The sequence below is a fragment of the Tinamus guttatus genome, unplaced genomic scaffold (genome assembly GCF_059628265.1).
Source record: "Tinamus guttatus ecotype Peru unplaced genomic scaffold, ASM5962826v1 Tinamus_guttatus_pri_ptg000172l, whole genome shotgun sequence".
NCBI lineage: Eukaryota > Metazoa > Chordata > Aves > Tinamiformes > Tinamidae > Tinamus > Tinamus guttatus.
Window position 1 is genome coordinate 5857712 of NW_028288706.1, and position 17653 is coordinate 5875364.

The following is a 17653-nucleotide window of genomic DNA, read 5'->3' on the forward strand; positions in this document are numbered from 1 at the left end:
AAGTGTTTACATATCCAGTATGGGGCTTGCAGCGTGGGCGAGTTGTTTTTCGTCTTGGTGGGAGGAAGAAGGAAGGATCCTCAGTCACTGATTTTTTTTTTTTTTTTTTTTGGTCCTGGATGGATTTTAGTTAAGGGGGATTAGTTGGTTGCTGAGGGAGCACATATATAAACCCTGTACCAGGGCAGTCTGTTAGCTTGCTCTGGTGCTGGCTCTGAACATCCTTTCGCCTTTGCACAGCCTGTGTTAAGATACTGTCTTCAAAAGTTCCCTTCCTCATGTTAGACTCTATTCTTTCTGCTGAGTAGAAAGCTTTACCTGAGCTAATAACACAAAGCCACGAGTAGTGCTGAACATTAAAGCAAAAAACAAGTTTGGTCTAGGGTTCTGTATGTTGCAAACTTGATTACAATGGCTGATTTATTCATTTATTTTAACTGTGCCTTGTACCTAAGTGGAGTCTGAGCCCAAGGGCTTTCTGGTGCAGGGACATGAGTCCCACAATTATTTTGACATTGGTTCAAGTTTTAAATTGTACAAAGCATTCTTCTAATTGGCTTAAAACATCTTGTTAATTCTGTGTGTTTGTTTGTTCAGATAGCTTTGTATTTTGCCATAGCAAAATTAAGCTCATTATCCTCAAAAGCTTACTAGCTTCCCAGAGCAGGAAAGCAGAGGGGCTAAGAACTTTGTGGGTTTGCCAAGTGTTGTGGCCTGCTAATTATTTATTGCAATATTTCTTTTAGGTGGCTCAAATGAAGAGCAAAGACAATAGAATTAAGCTGATGAATGAAATTCTCAATGGAATTAAAGTGTTGAAACTTTATGCCTGGGAATTAGCCTTCAGAGAGAAGGTATTAAAGATCAGACAGGAAGAGCTGAAAGTCCTAAAAAAATCTGCTTACCTTGCTGCAATGGCCACCTTTACATGGGTCTGTGCTCCTTTTCTGGTAAGTGAAACAAACTTGGGAGCGCGTCTTCCTGTTTGGAATAATGCTGTCCAAAGCAATGCCTAACAATTCAATTTGCTTTTGTTTTTTAATTAGTGGAAAGGTCTGTCTTCCACAGCAACAGGAAATTGAGCATTTGTTTTGAGCAAATGGCAAAAAAGAAAAAAAAAGTGCTCTTGTAAAAGAGCACTAGAAGAGCTGTTTGCTAGAAGCTAATGACCAAATTAAAGGAAAAAAAAATTCTAAAACCCAGGATTATTTTGCTGCTGTATTTAAGTGTCCTTGGATTAAATGTACTGTGAGAATATTGAAAGTTTACTAATGCATGCTCCACCTGATATCTGTGGCTGATAAAAAGAATAAAACTTGCCTTACTGTATCTGCAACTTTATGAAAGAAACAGGCTCTTAAAAGAGTCTTTGAGCAAATGCAACATTGCACAGCCATCCTTCTTCAGGTCTCTATTTCTTCCTGCATCTATTTATGAACAATATGGAGAGGTAGAGCTGTTGTGTATCCTAGGATTATTTAAAAGTCCTATTTAAAACTAAAATCCTTACTATGTGAAACATCTCTGCTATGTGTGTAGCTAGCTTACATTTAAACCAATAAAAGGGAGAGAGTGGTGAGATCACATTAAAATTGCTTTTGACCCTGTTAGAACAAGGGGCAATTGTTCTTGTCTGCAGATGCAAATAAACCATGACTACATTAGGATAAAATATGTGCTGTTCCAGTTAGAGGTGTTTAAGTGTACTTTCCAGTCTCAGATTCCTTCCTTCCAAATGCTGTTAATGTTTACATTTCATTTCGGGCATGATGAAAGGCAGAAGATCAGTGCCCTGCGTAGGAAACTTCAGCCACATTCTTAAGTGAATGTTTTTCTAAAAGAAGTCTGAGATGATGTTAACATAAATACATTATTAAATGAAGTTTCTAATTAAAACTCTGCCGGTGGACTCCTCAATACTGTTGTGCAGAGACCGAGAAGGCGAATGCTTGTAGTGAGTGGCTCTGTTTCAGCGTGCAGTGGTTCTGCCCCTTGGAGACTTGTTGCTGCAGTAGAACTGGTATAGCCCAAAGGGCATGGCTGTGGTTCAACAGCCTGTTCTCAGAATTTTTTTTTCCCCCACAGATTTTTATTTTTTAGTACATATTCTTCTAAGGTTCTGAATAGAGAATTATTGCAGGTACCTCCCTGAAAGTGTTTGACATGCAAAATTCCTTATTTCCTCTCCTCCTTTTCCTGTTTGTTTCCATGGCCAGGGCTCTTTGAAACGTTGTTTATTAACGGTGTCTGGAAGCTATTAATTGTGCAGCACCTCCCCTACAGCTGTGTGTGCTGATAAGAGTGTTTCCAGCCAATTGCTGGTAACACAAGAGTGCAGGCATGCTGCTTCTAAGGTTATTTTTTGGACTCTTTCTTGTTTTTTGTCTCTGTGGGAGGGCTTTTCTTCCCTAGGATAGAGCTGTCCAAATAAAGGATTGTACAAATAAGCTACTGTACCAAGTCAGCAGCTGTATGAAGAAGAATATATCCCTTCACAGCAGTCAGGGTTTTAAAAGAAATACTGATATTTTTCAATGGATAGTGTGCTTAGGTGAGACTCTACTTTTGCCTTTTGAGCTATTTTTTTTTCCAAGGCTTTGGAAGAGGGGCCCTAGCAATGCTCAGCCCATCTTTTTGTAAGTGGTAGTGACAGAAAGAGTTACTAGATCTTGTGATACGTTAAGATATGAGTGATGTAACCATGGAAGAAAACACTGTGGAGGGAATGGATGTGAAAATGAATGTTTGACATGATTGCAGAGGACTGTACTCTGGTTGGGGGTGGTGGTGAGGGAGACTTGGCTTATTAATCAACAAATTTTGTGTGATTTTTAGGTTGTGGAAAGCTGCTTTTTATTTTTAAACTAAAATATGTTTGAAAGCAACAGTTCAATATTTTTCACCTGTTCAGAAGGTGGCTCTTAAGCTTTTCTCTTGTAAACTGTTTTCTAGGAAGCTAGAAACATCACTGCATTATGAAAATGAACTTTCATGGTGCCTGAAAAATCTGCCCAGGATGAGGGGGTTGTGCCCTGAAACCCAGGATTATGGTGGTCCCTGCAAAATGTAAATGGGCAGTGCTGTAGTGTTCCTAACTCCTCAGTCTGCCTATCTTTGTTACTGATCCAATATCTGGTACAGTGGAGTGACTTGTAACTGAATGAGAGCAGAAAGAAAAGAGCAGTGATGATTCCTCCCCTCCCCTTCAGCAGCGTGTCCGCACATGCCCTGGTACACTTGTGACTTCACTGTTGGCATATGAAGAAAATGAGCACATGACACTTTATCAAAACTTTCCAAGAGGCACCAGCAATTTCTTTTTACAACAATATAGTTTAAATCAAATGTTTGCTTTGCAAGAAGTGTTATCAGAACATTTCTCTTTCCCTAATAGATTTGTAGACCTTTCACTACAGTTCTTGGACTTTATGGCTCTGCCATTCATGGTTGAAAAGGCCGCTCTAACCGTGGGCATTATATTTTGTATTTCAGGTTGCCTTGTCCACGTTTGCTGTGTATGTAATGATAGACAAAAACAACGTCTTGGATGCTCAGAAGGCATTTGTATCGTTAGCATTATTCAACATCCTCAGGTTTCCACTGAACATTCTTCCTATGGTCATCAGCAGCATAGTAGAAGTAAGACTTGTGTCATTAATGGGTTTTTCTGTGCAAAAACTGTGTTCTTGTGCTTAGAGAATGTAAATGGGTCATATTTGGGTACCTCAGAAAAGAAACTTTGCATTTTCTGTGTGTGAAGTGCTGTACAAGCAAAATTATCAGTCTGGTTATGGCGGATGGATGTTCCCAAAAGCAGTTATTTCTTGTTTTGAGAAGTGTGAATTTGGTGACTCTGAAGGAAACTACAAACTGGTTTTAAGGAGGGTTTGGAAGTGCCTAGTAGTATAAGGCATATGTGATATAAAAACAGAAACTCATAAATATAATGAATGAGGTATAAGAAAGGTTTCCATCCTTTTCTCATACAGGCCAGTGTCTCACTGAAGCGCCTCAGGGTGTTCCTGTCTCATGAAGAGTTAGATCCCAGCAGCATAATCAGGGGTCCCATCAAAAATGGTGAGTTTCTTTCTGTGTTGAGAATTAACCATGGTAGGTTTGGTGTGTCTGCAGTGTTTCTTTTGATTTCTCTAAGAAATTATTGTACTTTGTTCATTTAATTGATTCATTTCAGCTAAGCAGCAGAGAAAGGAATTTGTAAAATGAGAACTCTGTATTTCTATCTCCATCTCGGGTGATTAGAATGGTTGCATCCAGATGCAGATTATCACTTTAGAAACAACTTCTTAGACTGTTTTAAGTGCACCCAGGAGATATTTGTAGCAAATTGCATAGATTTCCATGCAGCAGTCGAAGCCAGAGGATAATTAATGACATGCAAAAACCCAGCAGTGGGGAAGAATGATCATGTAACGCTTCGGCACTCCTGAAAGAAAGAGTAAGTCTCGGTACTGGCAAGTGACTCCTCTTTATTTTGTGCAAAGAACTTAATTTCTTGCTGTCCTGAGCGTAACGTTGCCAGTTGCAAATTTTACATTGCATCTGAATGTCATTGGAGTGCAGAATTCACTGAAAAACTACTGCTCTTTTTTGCAGAACAAAAATGGAATTTCTTTTAACTACTTCAGTCACATCTAGACAATTTTTCTTAATTCCTTTTAATAAAGATAGTAAAATCCCCATCCCCTTCTGTCACATGGTTAGCTGAGCTCTGTGACATTTCATTCATTTGGCATCCTGTAGGCAGGTCAACTCTGCTGTCTTTCCTACCCCCTCTTCCTTTTGGGAACATGTTTTTCCCCTTTGTCAGCTGGTAAGTACAAGTAGTTGACTCTCAGATCTTAAATGTGAATTCAAAAATAAATATTGTTCAAAATGGCTAGTTACTTGCATGTTTATGTAAAAATTCACCAAGGCTAAGTATTTATTGCCTACTTGGTTTTATGAGAAGTAGTATGTTTTGAGTTGTCCTTGTAGAACTCTAATTATGCTCTTACTGTGCAACACTTCACTGAACTGCACTTCTAGTTGGAAGTTGTTTTATTTGGTCATTTGAATCTTTTGTCCTGCCACTGCTGTGATAACTCAGCTTTGCACCTGAAAGCAGCAGTTCAGCTGATGCTTTGCTTGAATCACAAGTCAGATTAAGGCTGCTGGCCTCTTGAGCTGGCTTCGCAGTGCTGCAGAGGAATTGCAAGATAAAGAAGGGGGCAACTGAGTAAGTTGGTATCTTTGTGACCTTGGATATTCACCTACCTCCTGGTGGTGTATTTTCATAGGCGTGTTTTCAAAACCTCTGCAATTCTGCTAAGCAGAACACTGACTGCTTGTAAACAGCAGTCTGTTGGAGTTCTGTTTAAAAAATAGCTTTATATGTGTGCCTGAGTGCTTAGACTTTCTTCTGTGGCATAATCTAGAACATCCAGTTTAGCTGCTTAAATTGCATTTGTGTAAATGACTTTTCTCTTCGCCAGTGGAAGGAAGCATTATTGTAAAGAATGCAACGTTCAGCTGGTCCAAAAGTGATCCTCCTTCACTGAACAGGTAAGAAGTGGTACCCTTTGTTCTTGCCTTGTAATATTGCTGCATCATAAATGATTTGTATTTAAATTTTAAAGTATATATGCTGAACAGCTTGTTTCCTTAAAGGAACAGGAAGGCAAATACACTTGTTCTTTTTTTTTTTTTTTTTTTTTTAAGCCGGGGTTTCATGAACTAGAGACCGTTTAGAAAGTACATTACAATCAGAAGGTGAGGGGCTGAGCAGCAAGCGGTGTAGTGGGAGGAAGGAAAGCTTCAGAGAGTTGAAGCTCTTCCTCCAACTGCGGAGGGGATGAGCTCCATCTAGAGGATGGAGCCAGATTGTCCTCTCCCAACTATCCCTAGTCCTTAATGCTTGCAGCATATTCTCACTCTTCCCTTTTAAAATGATATCTTCAGACCTGTAGCCCTCTTCAGTTCCAGCACTGAATAAAAACAATGAAGAACCCTTAAGATTTGCCAATTCACACAGTACTAGGAATAAGGGAACTGGGGCGATGTGGCTAGAAACCATGTCTTCCCTGTGCCTTATCACCTCCCTTGAGTTTGGCTGCTGCTTGCGGACTCTTAAACTGAATAACCTTTAAGACGAGGAGGCTATTTGAAAATCATCCTTACGTGTTTGCATAAGTGCTGTGGAAGCACTGTGCCATGTGTTGTGGATTTTTTGTTTGTTTTTAAGATGCTATTGCCTAAGTAGAAGTGAATGCTTTCTGAACAAGAGATTTGCATTTTCCATGTGTTTAAGAAAATTCTGTACTCCTTATTTCAGCATTAACTTCATGGTTCCAGAGGGCTCGCTGATAGCTGTTGTTGGTCAAGTTGGCTGTGGGAAATCATCGTTGTTGTCTGCGCTGCTGGGGGAGATGGACAAAAAGGAAGGCTGTGTGGTTGTCAAGGTGTGACGTGCCTGGAGGACTGGTTGGCTACTTGCGGGTATTTGGGCGTTTCTGAAGGGATTGTGAACTTGCAGGAGGTGTGCAGAGACAGCCTTTCAGATGAACTCATTTTTAACCTATTTTCATGGTAAACTGTGTTTATGCCTCAATCTGTGCTCTGTGTATTTCTGTCTGTTCAGCTTTGACCCAATCATTTCTAAACCTATTCATTTCAGATTTAGTTAAAGTAGACAGGATGATGGAAATCTCAAAAGCAGGTGTTCTGGTGAATCTTGTAGACAGCTAGCTATGGGGAGAGATACTCTAGCAAGAAGTAGTGCAGTATTAGTTTGTACCTTTTTAGATGCTAGAGAATTGCAAGGAAAGAGGGAACATACAAATGCCCAAGCGAGAAGTTGCTGTTGTAGTTTGTTCTTTCTTGGGTAACAGGCCTGGAAAGAAGAGAAAAAGAAGAAATTGGGGGGGGCGGGGAGGGTGGATTTTGCTGCTGCTTTAATATATGTAAGGAGGCTTGTTTTAACAACAAAATAAATTAACCTATTCAGTAGAGAAAATGCACACTTGATCACCTCTAGAACTTGCTGGAAAAATTAAGCATTAATTATTTGTGCAACAGGCAGAAGCATTCTTTACAGCCAAATACAGGAACCCAATCCCTTCCTTAGAGGGGACTCGGTACATAATAGCTTCCTCTGCTACCTTCTGTAGAAATCTCTTGGCAGGGATGTATGGTTAAACACACTTGCATTCCAGATTAAATTGTTTTATGCAGCACATAATTTATAACTATATGAAAGTGAAAAGCCTTAATGACTTCTGACATTCAGTAATTGTGCAAACGTATTCTCTAAACAAATGTTCCCTCTAAGTTTATGTTAGAGGAATTGTTTGAAGTCTTTTATTTTTCACCAGCCTGCTTTGGACGTTCACTTGTATAAATAGCAGATAGGAGGAGGCAGTTCCTTAGGAGTTTGCTTCCTCTGGTGGCTTGGAAGTGGCCCCAGGCAGTTTGGAAGGTGCTTAGCACTAGCTGCCCTGCGGTGCAGTTAGGCTGAAGTACTGAATGGGTGACTTGTTTTTCCTTACAGGGCTCAGTAGCCTACGTTCCTCAGCAAGCCTGGGTCCAAAATGCGACTCTGGAAGACAACATTATCTTTGGAAGGGAGAAGAACGAGAACCGCTATAAGTGTGTGGTTGAGGCTTGCGCGCTGCTGCCCGATATAGAGCTCCTCCCTTCGGGAGACAGGACGGAAATAGGAGAGAAGGTATTTAAGTACCCACTGAACTGTTACGGTGCTGTGGCCTGTAGTTAAAAGCACACAACTTCTGTTCATGCCCCAGAGAGTGGGAGTGCCCACGTGCTCTCTAGGGTACCCCATAACATCTCTCTCAGGTGCTGAGTATTTTTAAGCTGCAGCTATTGTAGAAGAGACATGGTTCAGCACGTTGAGGTCCAGTCATAGGCAGGTCATATAAAGTTTCCTATGGTTCTTTTTTCAGGAAAGTTGAACAAGTGCTAAACATCAAAGTAGTTTCCATAGCTATCCAGGTTTCTGGCTTTTTGCAGTGTCAGAATTGATAATTCGGATATTATGTCTAATTGATAGTGTTGTAATAAGTGAGTTTCAAACATCTTAGATTGAAAATAACACATTTTTCTTACAACATGAGAAAATCTACTTCCTCTTCTTTGTGTCTGACACAACCTTATGAACATAGGAAGTAACCTACAGACATTATTTAAGATACTCCAATAACACTAACTGAAATGGAAATGCTCATTTTATTTGCAAGACTGCCAGAAATCACAAGATTTTTGAGAACTTCAGAAAATCATTTAGTCACAGAATGTGTGGTACAATGTTTTCTTTAAATACAATGCAGCCTTTGTTCCAGAAATTGTAAACTTTTCAAGCATAAGAGGAGGGTTTCCTGCAAATTTCATATTTTGTCTGCTTTATTGATTTTTAAGGAACAATTCTATTTCTCACTGCTGCTTGTAGAGTAGGAATATTGTGGTATGGTATGAATTACTAATTCATAATGTTTTACGGAGTGTGGGGCTACACTTAGGCTTTCTATTTGTCGAGTTTTTTTCTTCATTGGTTAAGTAATTTAATATTTCTCCTTTGGATTGGCAGAGACCATTAGGGGATGAAGATCTGCAGTGGCTGCCAAGTTGACGGTGGCAATTCTGCTTCTAAGTGGAATTATATAATGCTTTGGAAAGTTTTATATATCTATCTATAACTAGGGAAAACATACAAAAATAGGTGGTTATTTTTTTGATATTTGCTCTGCTAATTGCTAGAATTAAAAAACGTATTAGAACATAAGCACCTGTGTTTTGCCTGCTGACTAGTTAGATGCTCTAGGTGAGGTATAGCTGCAGAGTGACAGCACCAGGTCCAGATTCAGTCAGCAATGCAGCTTTATGTCCCTTATAGGAAACAGGGTAGGAAGCAGGGCAACCGAATGGGAGAGGGGAGTGCAGAGTTTGTTTATTAGGTCAGAGGCAGCACTGCAGAAGTAAATTCTGAATGTATAAAACCTCTTGCCTGAGTTTATTGCCTTACAAGACTAGTAAACTGAATGCATATTTTTTGACTAACCTCTCATTAAAAAGAACTTCGTAAACTTGTTTGCAAGAGAGAATTTTGACCATGATTGCTCATGATATTGTAGTAGTAAAATAATTCCCGGTGAAGATGTATTTCTCACCGTGCTGCAGCTATTCCCTAACTTGTGTTAATCTCTCACTTGTCTTTCACAAATTATTACAATAAACTTTAGCTGTAAATAAAGGATTTTTTTCTTATCTCCTCAGGGTGTGAATTTGTCTGGAGGACAGAAACAGCGAGTTAGTCTGGCTCGGGCGGTCTACTGTAATGCAGATGTCTACCTATTTGATGATCCTTTATCAGCTGTTGATGCCCATGTTGGGAAACACATTTTTGAAAAAGTTATTGGACCAAAAGGGATCCTGAAAAATAAAGTATGTAATAATAAGAGTGCATATATCTGGGGATCAATTTTATTTTATTTTCTGATTTAAAATGAATGCAAGTTTGACAGGTTGCATCTCCAGACTTTCTTCTAAGCATTTGGAAAAAATAGAAGTGATTCTTCTGATATTTTAAGGCGATTTCTATAATACTCTTGAATTTCTGTAGTGAAATATACAGAGTTGTGTAATTCGGAATCCTATGAAGGAAAACTCAAAAGACAAGGACCAACTCTCCCCCACCTTCTTAAAAATGCTGCATGCTTGTCTTTATTACTGTACTATGCACATGATTCAAGACTGCTATTTAGTGTTTTGAGATGCTGGAGTAATTTTTTTTTCCTCTTTTGGTATATAGACACGGGTTTTGGTAACCCATGCAGTCAACTATCTGCCTCAAATGGATACGATTCTGGTGATGACTGATGGAGAAATATCTGAGATGGGATCCTACCAGGAGCTGCTGGAGCAAGATGGGGCTTTTGCGGAGTTTCTTCGTACATATGCTAATGCTGAACAGAATGTGGAGGACAGTGGTAAGCTTGCAAATAAATCTTTTGGGGGTAAGCTGATATATATGGCATGTTAGAGTAGCTGTGTTAAAGCAGAAGCATTAGTAGGGAAAGGAAAGTTAAAGGAAACCAGTGTTTCCTGTGTTAGGTCTGCATGTGAAGAGGTGTTTATTTCTGAGGTGAGGGCACTGAAGGTTGCTATGAGAGGTTAAGCACACTTTTCTTTCCTAAAATTTAGCAGGATCCACAGTGGAAGTCCTCTCACTTAGAGAAAGCTAAGACATCTGTGGGGTCAAATAAAAGAGTCAGCTGGAAGTTGTAGACTGTTCCCTCTGCTTTTTGTGGTGTGGCTCCTTTATGCAGGTAACACAAGGGGCATGGGCCAGGAATAGCAACTCATTTTCCTAGCTGACATTCCTGATTGCTTCTCCTGCTTTTGCAAACAGCTGCAGAGCTGTCCTGAGGCAGGAATATGCTTTAGAGTTTCTCTTTAATTTTTGTTTTTCCTGCAGACAGGTTTGGTATTAGTTCTAAAGAGAGGAATTCGGCCTGTTTTTTGTGGCCTCCTTGTGCTGTTTTCCTGACCTTTCACACGGCTGAACTGAGACTCAAGGTCTGGGTTTCCCTGCTGTGAGCCAGCTCTCCTCTTGGAAAGGTCACTTGATCCATCCACGGTTGGGGATGCTGTGTCATGAGTGCTGTATGAGCGTGTGAGGAACACTGTAGGAAAAAGTTTTATAGAAATAGTATGGCTGTTCTCTGTAGGTACTCCCATAGTTGCTTCTAGCTCGTTGCAAACGTCAGCTTATGAGACTTTTGGAGACAAATGAACTAGCCACCCTGTGCTTCCCCTTGGAGAGTTACTTGGTACAAGGATATGGCTCATTAAATTTCCTCCTTTTTTTAGCTGATGTCCTCTCCTTTGTAAGTATTTGGCAGGTTTTGAAATCCTGTATTTACATGTAAGCAAGTTACTTTCCTGTTGCATTTAAATACTGAATCATATCTTGAAAAGAGTCATGCTTGTCTGTAGCTATCTAATATTAGGTGCTTCTAAGTTCAGGGTAACCCAGGTGGTTCACAGGTTGCTGCTCTGTCACTATGTTGGTGCATTTGTAATAAATTTGTTTTTTTTAGCTTTGGTCAAGTGATCTTCTGCTAAGGGTAAGAAGTGAAAAATACGGTCATAATCTGTCTAGTTCACAAGGGCAATATTAATATTTATTAGATGTGAAAAGATACATAAATATTATTAAAGATTACAAGTTCTTGGATAAATGCAGGGTGATCTGTGAAGGGAGTCAGCAAGCGCTAGCAAGAGCGCTGAAGGCCCCCATAGGTCTGTAGCTATGTACTGGCCAACTGTAAACATTAAGCTGGAGCAAAATGAAAAAAATCATGTTGGTGCTTTCTAGCCAAACGTGTCCCGTTTGTGGAGCGTGGGAGGCCTCCCACTGCCCCCGGCCTCCCGAGGCTGTGGCACGTCGGCTCCCCGGCCTCCCTTGGCCACCCCCGAGGTTGCCACTCTGCACTGGGCTGCTGTTCCTGTCCTGATCTCTGTGGGGAAGGAGGAACCTGCACTCCAGGTCACTCTGACTTCCTTCCTTACTCTCGTTTCACCCTTCTCTCGTACCAACAGATGTAGCAGATGGTCACTTCTGTTTCAGCAATGGGTGTGTGTGAGTTGAGTATTTGTTTCTGGTGTAGGGGTGTGTATGGTTTGTGTGTGTGTGGTGTGTTTTTTTTTTTTTTTTTTTTTTTTTTTCTCTCTCTCTCTTTAGAATGGATTCAGCATCTGCCTGGAGCAATTTTTGCTGTATTTATGGGAAGTAAAAGCATCTAGAACTTACCAGAAGCGCACCATAAGGTCAAAATGTTTTTGCAGTGGAGTGGTTCAACTTTTGCCTTGCCTGCAGTGCCTGGAAGACAGAAGTGTACAGCACAGTTAATATTTGTACATCTGTTACATTATTTGGACTCTCTTAAATTTTATGAACTTAATATATCGCAGGAAACAAAGCAGAAACCTGCTTTCTGGAAAAGAGTTGGTGTTGCTCAAGATTAAGATGCACAAAGCCTGGCTTGGCCTCTGTAGTGGGGAGAAGGGAGAGGGGAGAAAAAGTCAAAAGGCTTTGCTTACTCCTGAAATTAAGAAGCAATTTATAAACTGCTCAAGTTGAAGTTTGAAGATACTTTCCTTGCTCGGTAGCTTACTATTAATGCCAGTGTATATAATAAGTTATATATAAAAATAACTTAAAAATGACCACTATTACAGGCTGGGGTTTCATATCCACTAGGAAACGCCTTGATTGTGTGAGCAGCCCTCACTTGCAGGGATTGGAGCCTGGCAGGAAGGGCTGGCTGTAGTGGTGACATTGCCCATGGGGTAGGACATCCTGCATGGCGCTCGCGGGAGGCTTTGCTGCTTCTCACCCCTTGCAGGGCAAGGGTTAAGTAGTGTGAGATGTGTTGACCCTCCTCCAAATACTGCAGTAGGGTCTGGGCTGGCCTCATAATTCAGGAACCACCTGCCTGGGTCAGGAAATAATCTGACTTCCCCTTAAATTTATTTTGCTTAGCTTGTAGCAAAATTCAAGTTTCCTCTTCTCCTAAAAGAAGAGCTGCTTGCAGCCTCAGCCACAAACAGAAGCAAACACTGGTCTGACACAAGAAGTGCTCTCGGGGTGTGGAGGTGTTGGAAGAGGGAGGAATTTGTCCCTTCAGGCTGGTGCTGGGCACCTGTGGCCAGGAGCCAAGTCAACAAAAGCAGCTGCTCTTAACCTTGCCATGTTGCTAATGGTACCATCAAGGAGACCCTTGAGTTGCCTGAATGAAGTCTGTCTTAGCATGGGGGGAAAATGCATGTGGTAGTTCCCTGTGCGTAAATACTGGTGTTCTGTGTGGTTCAGAGAGAGGTCATCTTTGAGTCGCTTTTTTGATCCTTTCTTTGGTAATGGATATCTTGAAAGAAAGGAGGGTTCTTGACTGGTTACTTGTAGCCATTTGACTTGAATTTTTCTTTTGCCTTTTTTATGATCTTTTTTTTTTTTCTTTTGCCTGGGTGTCGGAAGTAACAAAGGAGAGGCTCATGCAGCAGACTTGCTGCTGCTGTGGGCATTTACATGTTTTTGTGGTTTAGGTTGTGCTACTTGGATGCATTTGTGCTTGTAAAGATTGAGAATGGTTGACTATGCTATAACAGATGTGAAAACATGTTCTGCAATGAAAGTTAATGATATGTGCTTTTAGACTCAGATCCTTCATTAGAAGGAGAAATTCAACTGCTGGAAACAGGTAACTGCTTTTTTTTTTTTTTTTTTTTTTTTTCCATGTGGCTTTGTACTGGTGCTTGTGTGAAGCAATGAGAATAGCTGCATTTCACTTGCAATAGAGGCCGAGTCAATAAAGGAACTGCAGCAGCATGATGCAAGATCCCTGCTTGGTTTGCTGTTGTTTGTTTATGGTACTGGCTGGTGTGTCAGCTGCACTGGTTGGTGTGACGGCCTGTAGATGTGTCACCAGCAGCAATTCTGAGCTCAGGCGCTTTCAAGATTAAACAAAACTTCCCAAAGCTGCAGCTCCCACCTGGGCTCAGGAGAGCAGCGAATGACTCCCAGAGAGGGAGAGTCCTTTTCATTCTTGCGTGTCTGCTGGGCATTTGGTGGCTTTTCCTTTTTTTTTTTTTTTTTTTCCTTCTTCTTTTCATGGAGCACTTCAGCATATGTGCCAGACTGGCTGTGGTAATCCAGAGAACTCTTTATTCTAGTTAATGCAGGAACTCTACAAAGATTTCCTGCATATGCTGCATTAACTAGAAAAAAGATTTCCTGCATGTATTGGCTACAAAAGAAAATCAAATCTGAAGAGCTGTTAACAAGAGGTAATTTATTTTCAGTTTAGTTTTGTCAGTGTGAGCATAGAGCTTCAGTGATATTCTTTCTGAAATGCTGAAAGGTTTTTATTTCAAATTGTGGATAAATAGTTTTCTATTGAAATTATGCTTCTCTTTTTAATGGTAAAGATCATTTCATTTTGCATTCTGAAAATGCTGGCATATGGTAACTGGAGCCTAGAAGGTTTACTGACAGCACTGTATTATACTGAATTAAGTTGCTCAAAGAAAGCTTTCATTTAATACTGTAACAGATTTTGTAAGTTGTTTTAGGCTGTTGTGTTGTGCTGCATTTTGTCAATACGTTATGGGATAACAAAAGTGCTTTTACTGAAGCTGTAGCTTTTGATTGCTTAAGTGAATTCATCTCCTGGTTTTGCCTTGAGCATCAGGATTTTGCATGTTATTTGAGAGTTTTGAAGGAAGGCTTCAAGTCAGTGGCTGTTCTTCTAGCTCCCTGCTATTGCTTACTAGAATGTCTTCCAGTTGGACTCAAAATGATTTGTAGCTAACTTTATAAAAAGATAGTGTGAAGAGTAAAGATGTTTGGAATGTTTCTCTACTGCATGACATGTAGCATGACTTAATATTGTGGACTTCAACATCGAGCGTTTCCTCATAGTTATTTTAGATTCATACTGCTGACATATTTGTTAGTAAAATAGAAAAATGTTCCTTTTCTTGGCAACTCATCCTGTTGGGATAGAACAAAATCGCCCTGTCCATCTGGTCAGTAGTCTGATAGCACTCACCTTCTCCCTCTGGTTTGCCCATCAGGTCTGCAACTGGCATTTGGTTTGAAATTGCTTTTGTATATCTTGGCTACCTTTTTCATGTTTACTTTTTTCTTACAGATGCAAATAGTCTAGTTGGAAAGGAAGGAAAGCCTATAGAAAACGGTGTTCTGGCAAACGAAGCTCCTGGAAAACTGGTGCATAGGTATGTAGTCTCTCTTCCCCTACGCTCCCCTTTTTACTCAGTTGTGAACAGGCAGAGCCTTGTTGTTCATGGTGTTAATTCATTGGGAGGGATATACACCTGCAGTTAATGACAATAACCTCCTGCTCCTTTTTGGCACATCAGAGTTGGTCACTTTTCTGGGTAGTCCCTTTGTATTTTGCACTTACAATTCTTGGCTGACCTTGAAGTTTTCAGTCTCCACGAGTTTACTTGCGGTTTGTATCCTGGCTTGAGCACAAATAGCCTTGAGCACAAATAGCCTTTCAAATAGGCATTCAAATGTGTTTGCTCAGAGCTCAGACAACCAGGTGCTGTGGGTTTGGCTCCTTCAAAAGGAGGAATATTGTATTGGCTGGTCCAGTTCTTGTAGGCTTTTCTAAAGCTTCTTCACTTGACTGTGTCAGAGGGGTGCAGGGCTGGATGGAACTGTAGTCAGAGCTGCGTACAGTTGCTGTTTTGCTTGAGAGAGGCCAAAGGCAGTCATTCTATTGTACCTTCCAAAAACCATCTTAGTCTATGCCTTGTTTTTATGGTGCTCTAGAGGTATGGTGTTTCGGGGAGATAATGATTGCTGGGGGAAAACTTGCCCGTTTTCATGTCAGCGGGGATACCGTATTTGATAGCTGCTCTGTATATAGTGGAAGCATTTGTGAAGGCTGGTATTGATCTTCACCAACCAGTCTCTTTTCCTGGAATCATACTGCTCAAGCCCATGCTGCTTTGGCCGGCTTCACCTGTCAACGAGTGTCTGAAGACACTGCTTGAGCACCCAACCTAATCAAGGGGGATTAGGCATCTAGGCCAGGGCTCATTAGGAGACTGATTCTGACCAGTGGTGTACGTTGGCATCCTGACATGTGGACATGGGCTGTTGAAGTCTGCTTATAGAGTAAGTACTTGGTCCATATTATGCTAAGACTAGAAAATAAATATCTTTAAACAGGCAGCTTAGTAACTCTTCAACGTACAGCGGCGAGACAGGGAAGTCGCAGCACCAGAGCAGCACTGCAGAGCTGCAGAAGCCGATGGCAGAAAAGAATTCCTGGAAGCTGACGGAGGCTGACACGGCCAAGACGGGAAGGGTAAGGCTCCCCTTTCTCCCTCCTGTGCCCACTTTCAGCTTCCAAGAAACCCACAGGGCTGAGAATAACATCACTTTTGAAGACCATGAAACTGCACTGAGGAAGGGCTGAGTGGACTCCTGTGCTCACTGGCTGTTGTGCAGCACCTCATGAAGTGTTGCTGAAGCACCTGCTCCCTGACCTGAGCCCCACATTTGCTTGCAGAAGTGTGCTGGTGTCAGCACTTCTGTTGCAGATTGTGGGCCCAGCCACACTTCAGTGTAACAGAAGACATGAAAGCATTGTGGCTGTTTCTTGGAAAGAGGTTGCCAAGTCATGACTAATTAAGTGACCTAGTGAAATCTGTCCTTTGGTGTAAGGAGCTGAAATTCAATCAGTTGAATTTGAGCCAAGTTTCCACTGCAGATTCAAACATCTAATCTCAAGACGGGCTTTTCCCGAGAAACCTAAAGAGGGAAAAGTCTGGGAAAATGTCAGTTACATCTCCTTGATGTTGCTTGAATACCTTGTTTAAACGTAGATCAGAAAATACAGTAATTTGGAGCAGGACTGCTGCTATAGGCTATATAACCTTGTAAAGGGGAGCACCTAAATGTGGAACCCCTGTTTTTAGGTGTGTTACTTCAGGCAGCCCTCTCCTCTCCCTGCCCTCTGGATGGTGTGTGTGCGCCTGCCCGCAGAGATGCTGCTTCTGGCCCACGTTCGTGCAGCCCTTTGCTATTCACGTTGCCAGGCTTGGCTTTCTTGTGTGCAACTGCTGTGTATTTTTATGACCTGATGGAGGAAATTATGACCGTAAATAGTGGTCAAAGAAAGGGGTGTTGCTGGGTTTGAAGCTTGCTTTGCAATGTCAGTATTTTTCTCTTCTGCCTTCAGGTAAAGGCAACGGTGTATTGGGACTACATGAAAGCTATTGGACTCTTCATCTCTTTTCTGAGCATCTTCCTGTTTATGTGTAACCACGTAGCCTCCCTGGCTTCCAACTACTGGCTAAGTTTGTGGACAGATGACCCTGTTGTCAATGGGACCCAGCAGTACACGAATGTGAGACTGGGAGTGTACGGAGCGTTGGGAATTTCTCAAGGTTTGCTTGGACTTTAGGATTAGCTGGTTCAGATGGTTTTTGATGCTCTATGGTAACCTTGTATCCCTAGAACTACAGCAAAGATTTTCTAAGGAGTATCTGGTGGTGGGAGCATGTTGTTGTTGTTGCTGTTTTAAAACAGGAAAACTAAAACTTTACCAAGTAAACCAACCTGTAAAATTATTCAGTTAGTGAATTTGATTCCCCTTTCCTATGAGGGAGAGAGGGTAAAAAGAATTTTAAAAATGCAGTTACAGAATCTAAGGAGCCATGAGTCCAGGTAACGTAAAGCTAATCCAAGAAACGGCTCTTTAGTCTGTCTCCAAGCCTGAGCTACCCTATCCCAGGGATCAGTCCACAGCAGCATCCCTTGGTGCAGGACCCGTGCTGAGGCCTGCGCAGCTTTTCTGGCTGAGCTGCAGAGGCTCCTGTTGCATTAGGCTATTGAGGGCCTGCCCCAGGCAGCTGCTTCTTGTTACATGTCTTCTTTTTTTTTTTTTTTTTTTTTTTTTTTTTGTGGTCAAAGTTTGTTTGACATAAAAGCTAATAGCCCAAGAATCACACTTCAGAATGGCTGCCATAAATCTTACAGTAAGAAATAAAAAATATCTTCAAATTGAGTGGTGTTTACTTAGTGAGTGTGCTCAGATATTTTATG

General features: G+C 41.1%; 1 protein-coding gene across 1 annotated transcript in view; it reads left to right on the forward strand.

The window, feature by feature from the left end:
* Nucleotides 1-17653, forward strand: part of ABCC1 (ATP binding cassette subfamily C member 1 (ABCC1 blood group)) — a 49804-nt gene that overhangs the window by 23958 nt on the left and 8193 nt on the right. The window contains exons 12-22 of the mRNA XM_088523198.1: nt 747-950; nt 3493-3639; nt 3990-4077; nt 5493-5562; nt 6332-6458; nt 7547-7723; nt 9286-9453; nt 9821-9998; nt 14724-14808; nt 15773-15911; nt 16788-16995. Of these exons, the coding sequence (XP_088379324.1) occupies nt 747-950; nt 3493-3639; nt 3990-4077; nt 5493-5562; nt 6332-6458; nt 7547-7723; nt 9286-9453; nt 9821-9998; nt 14724-14808; nt 15773-15911; nt 16788-16995 (1591 nt within the window). The remainder of the gene's footprint in view (nt 1-746; nt 951-3492; nt 3640-3989; nt 4078-5492; nt 5563-6331; nt 6459-7546; nt 7724-9285; nt 9454-9820; nt 9999-14723; nt 14809-15772; nt 15912-16787; nt 16996-17653) is intronic.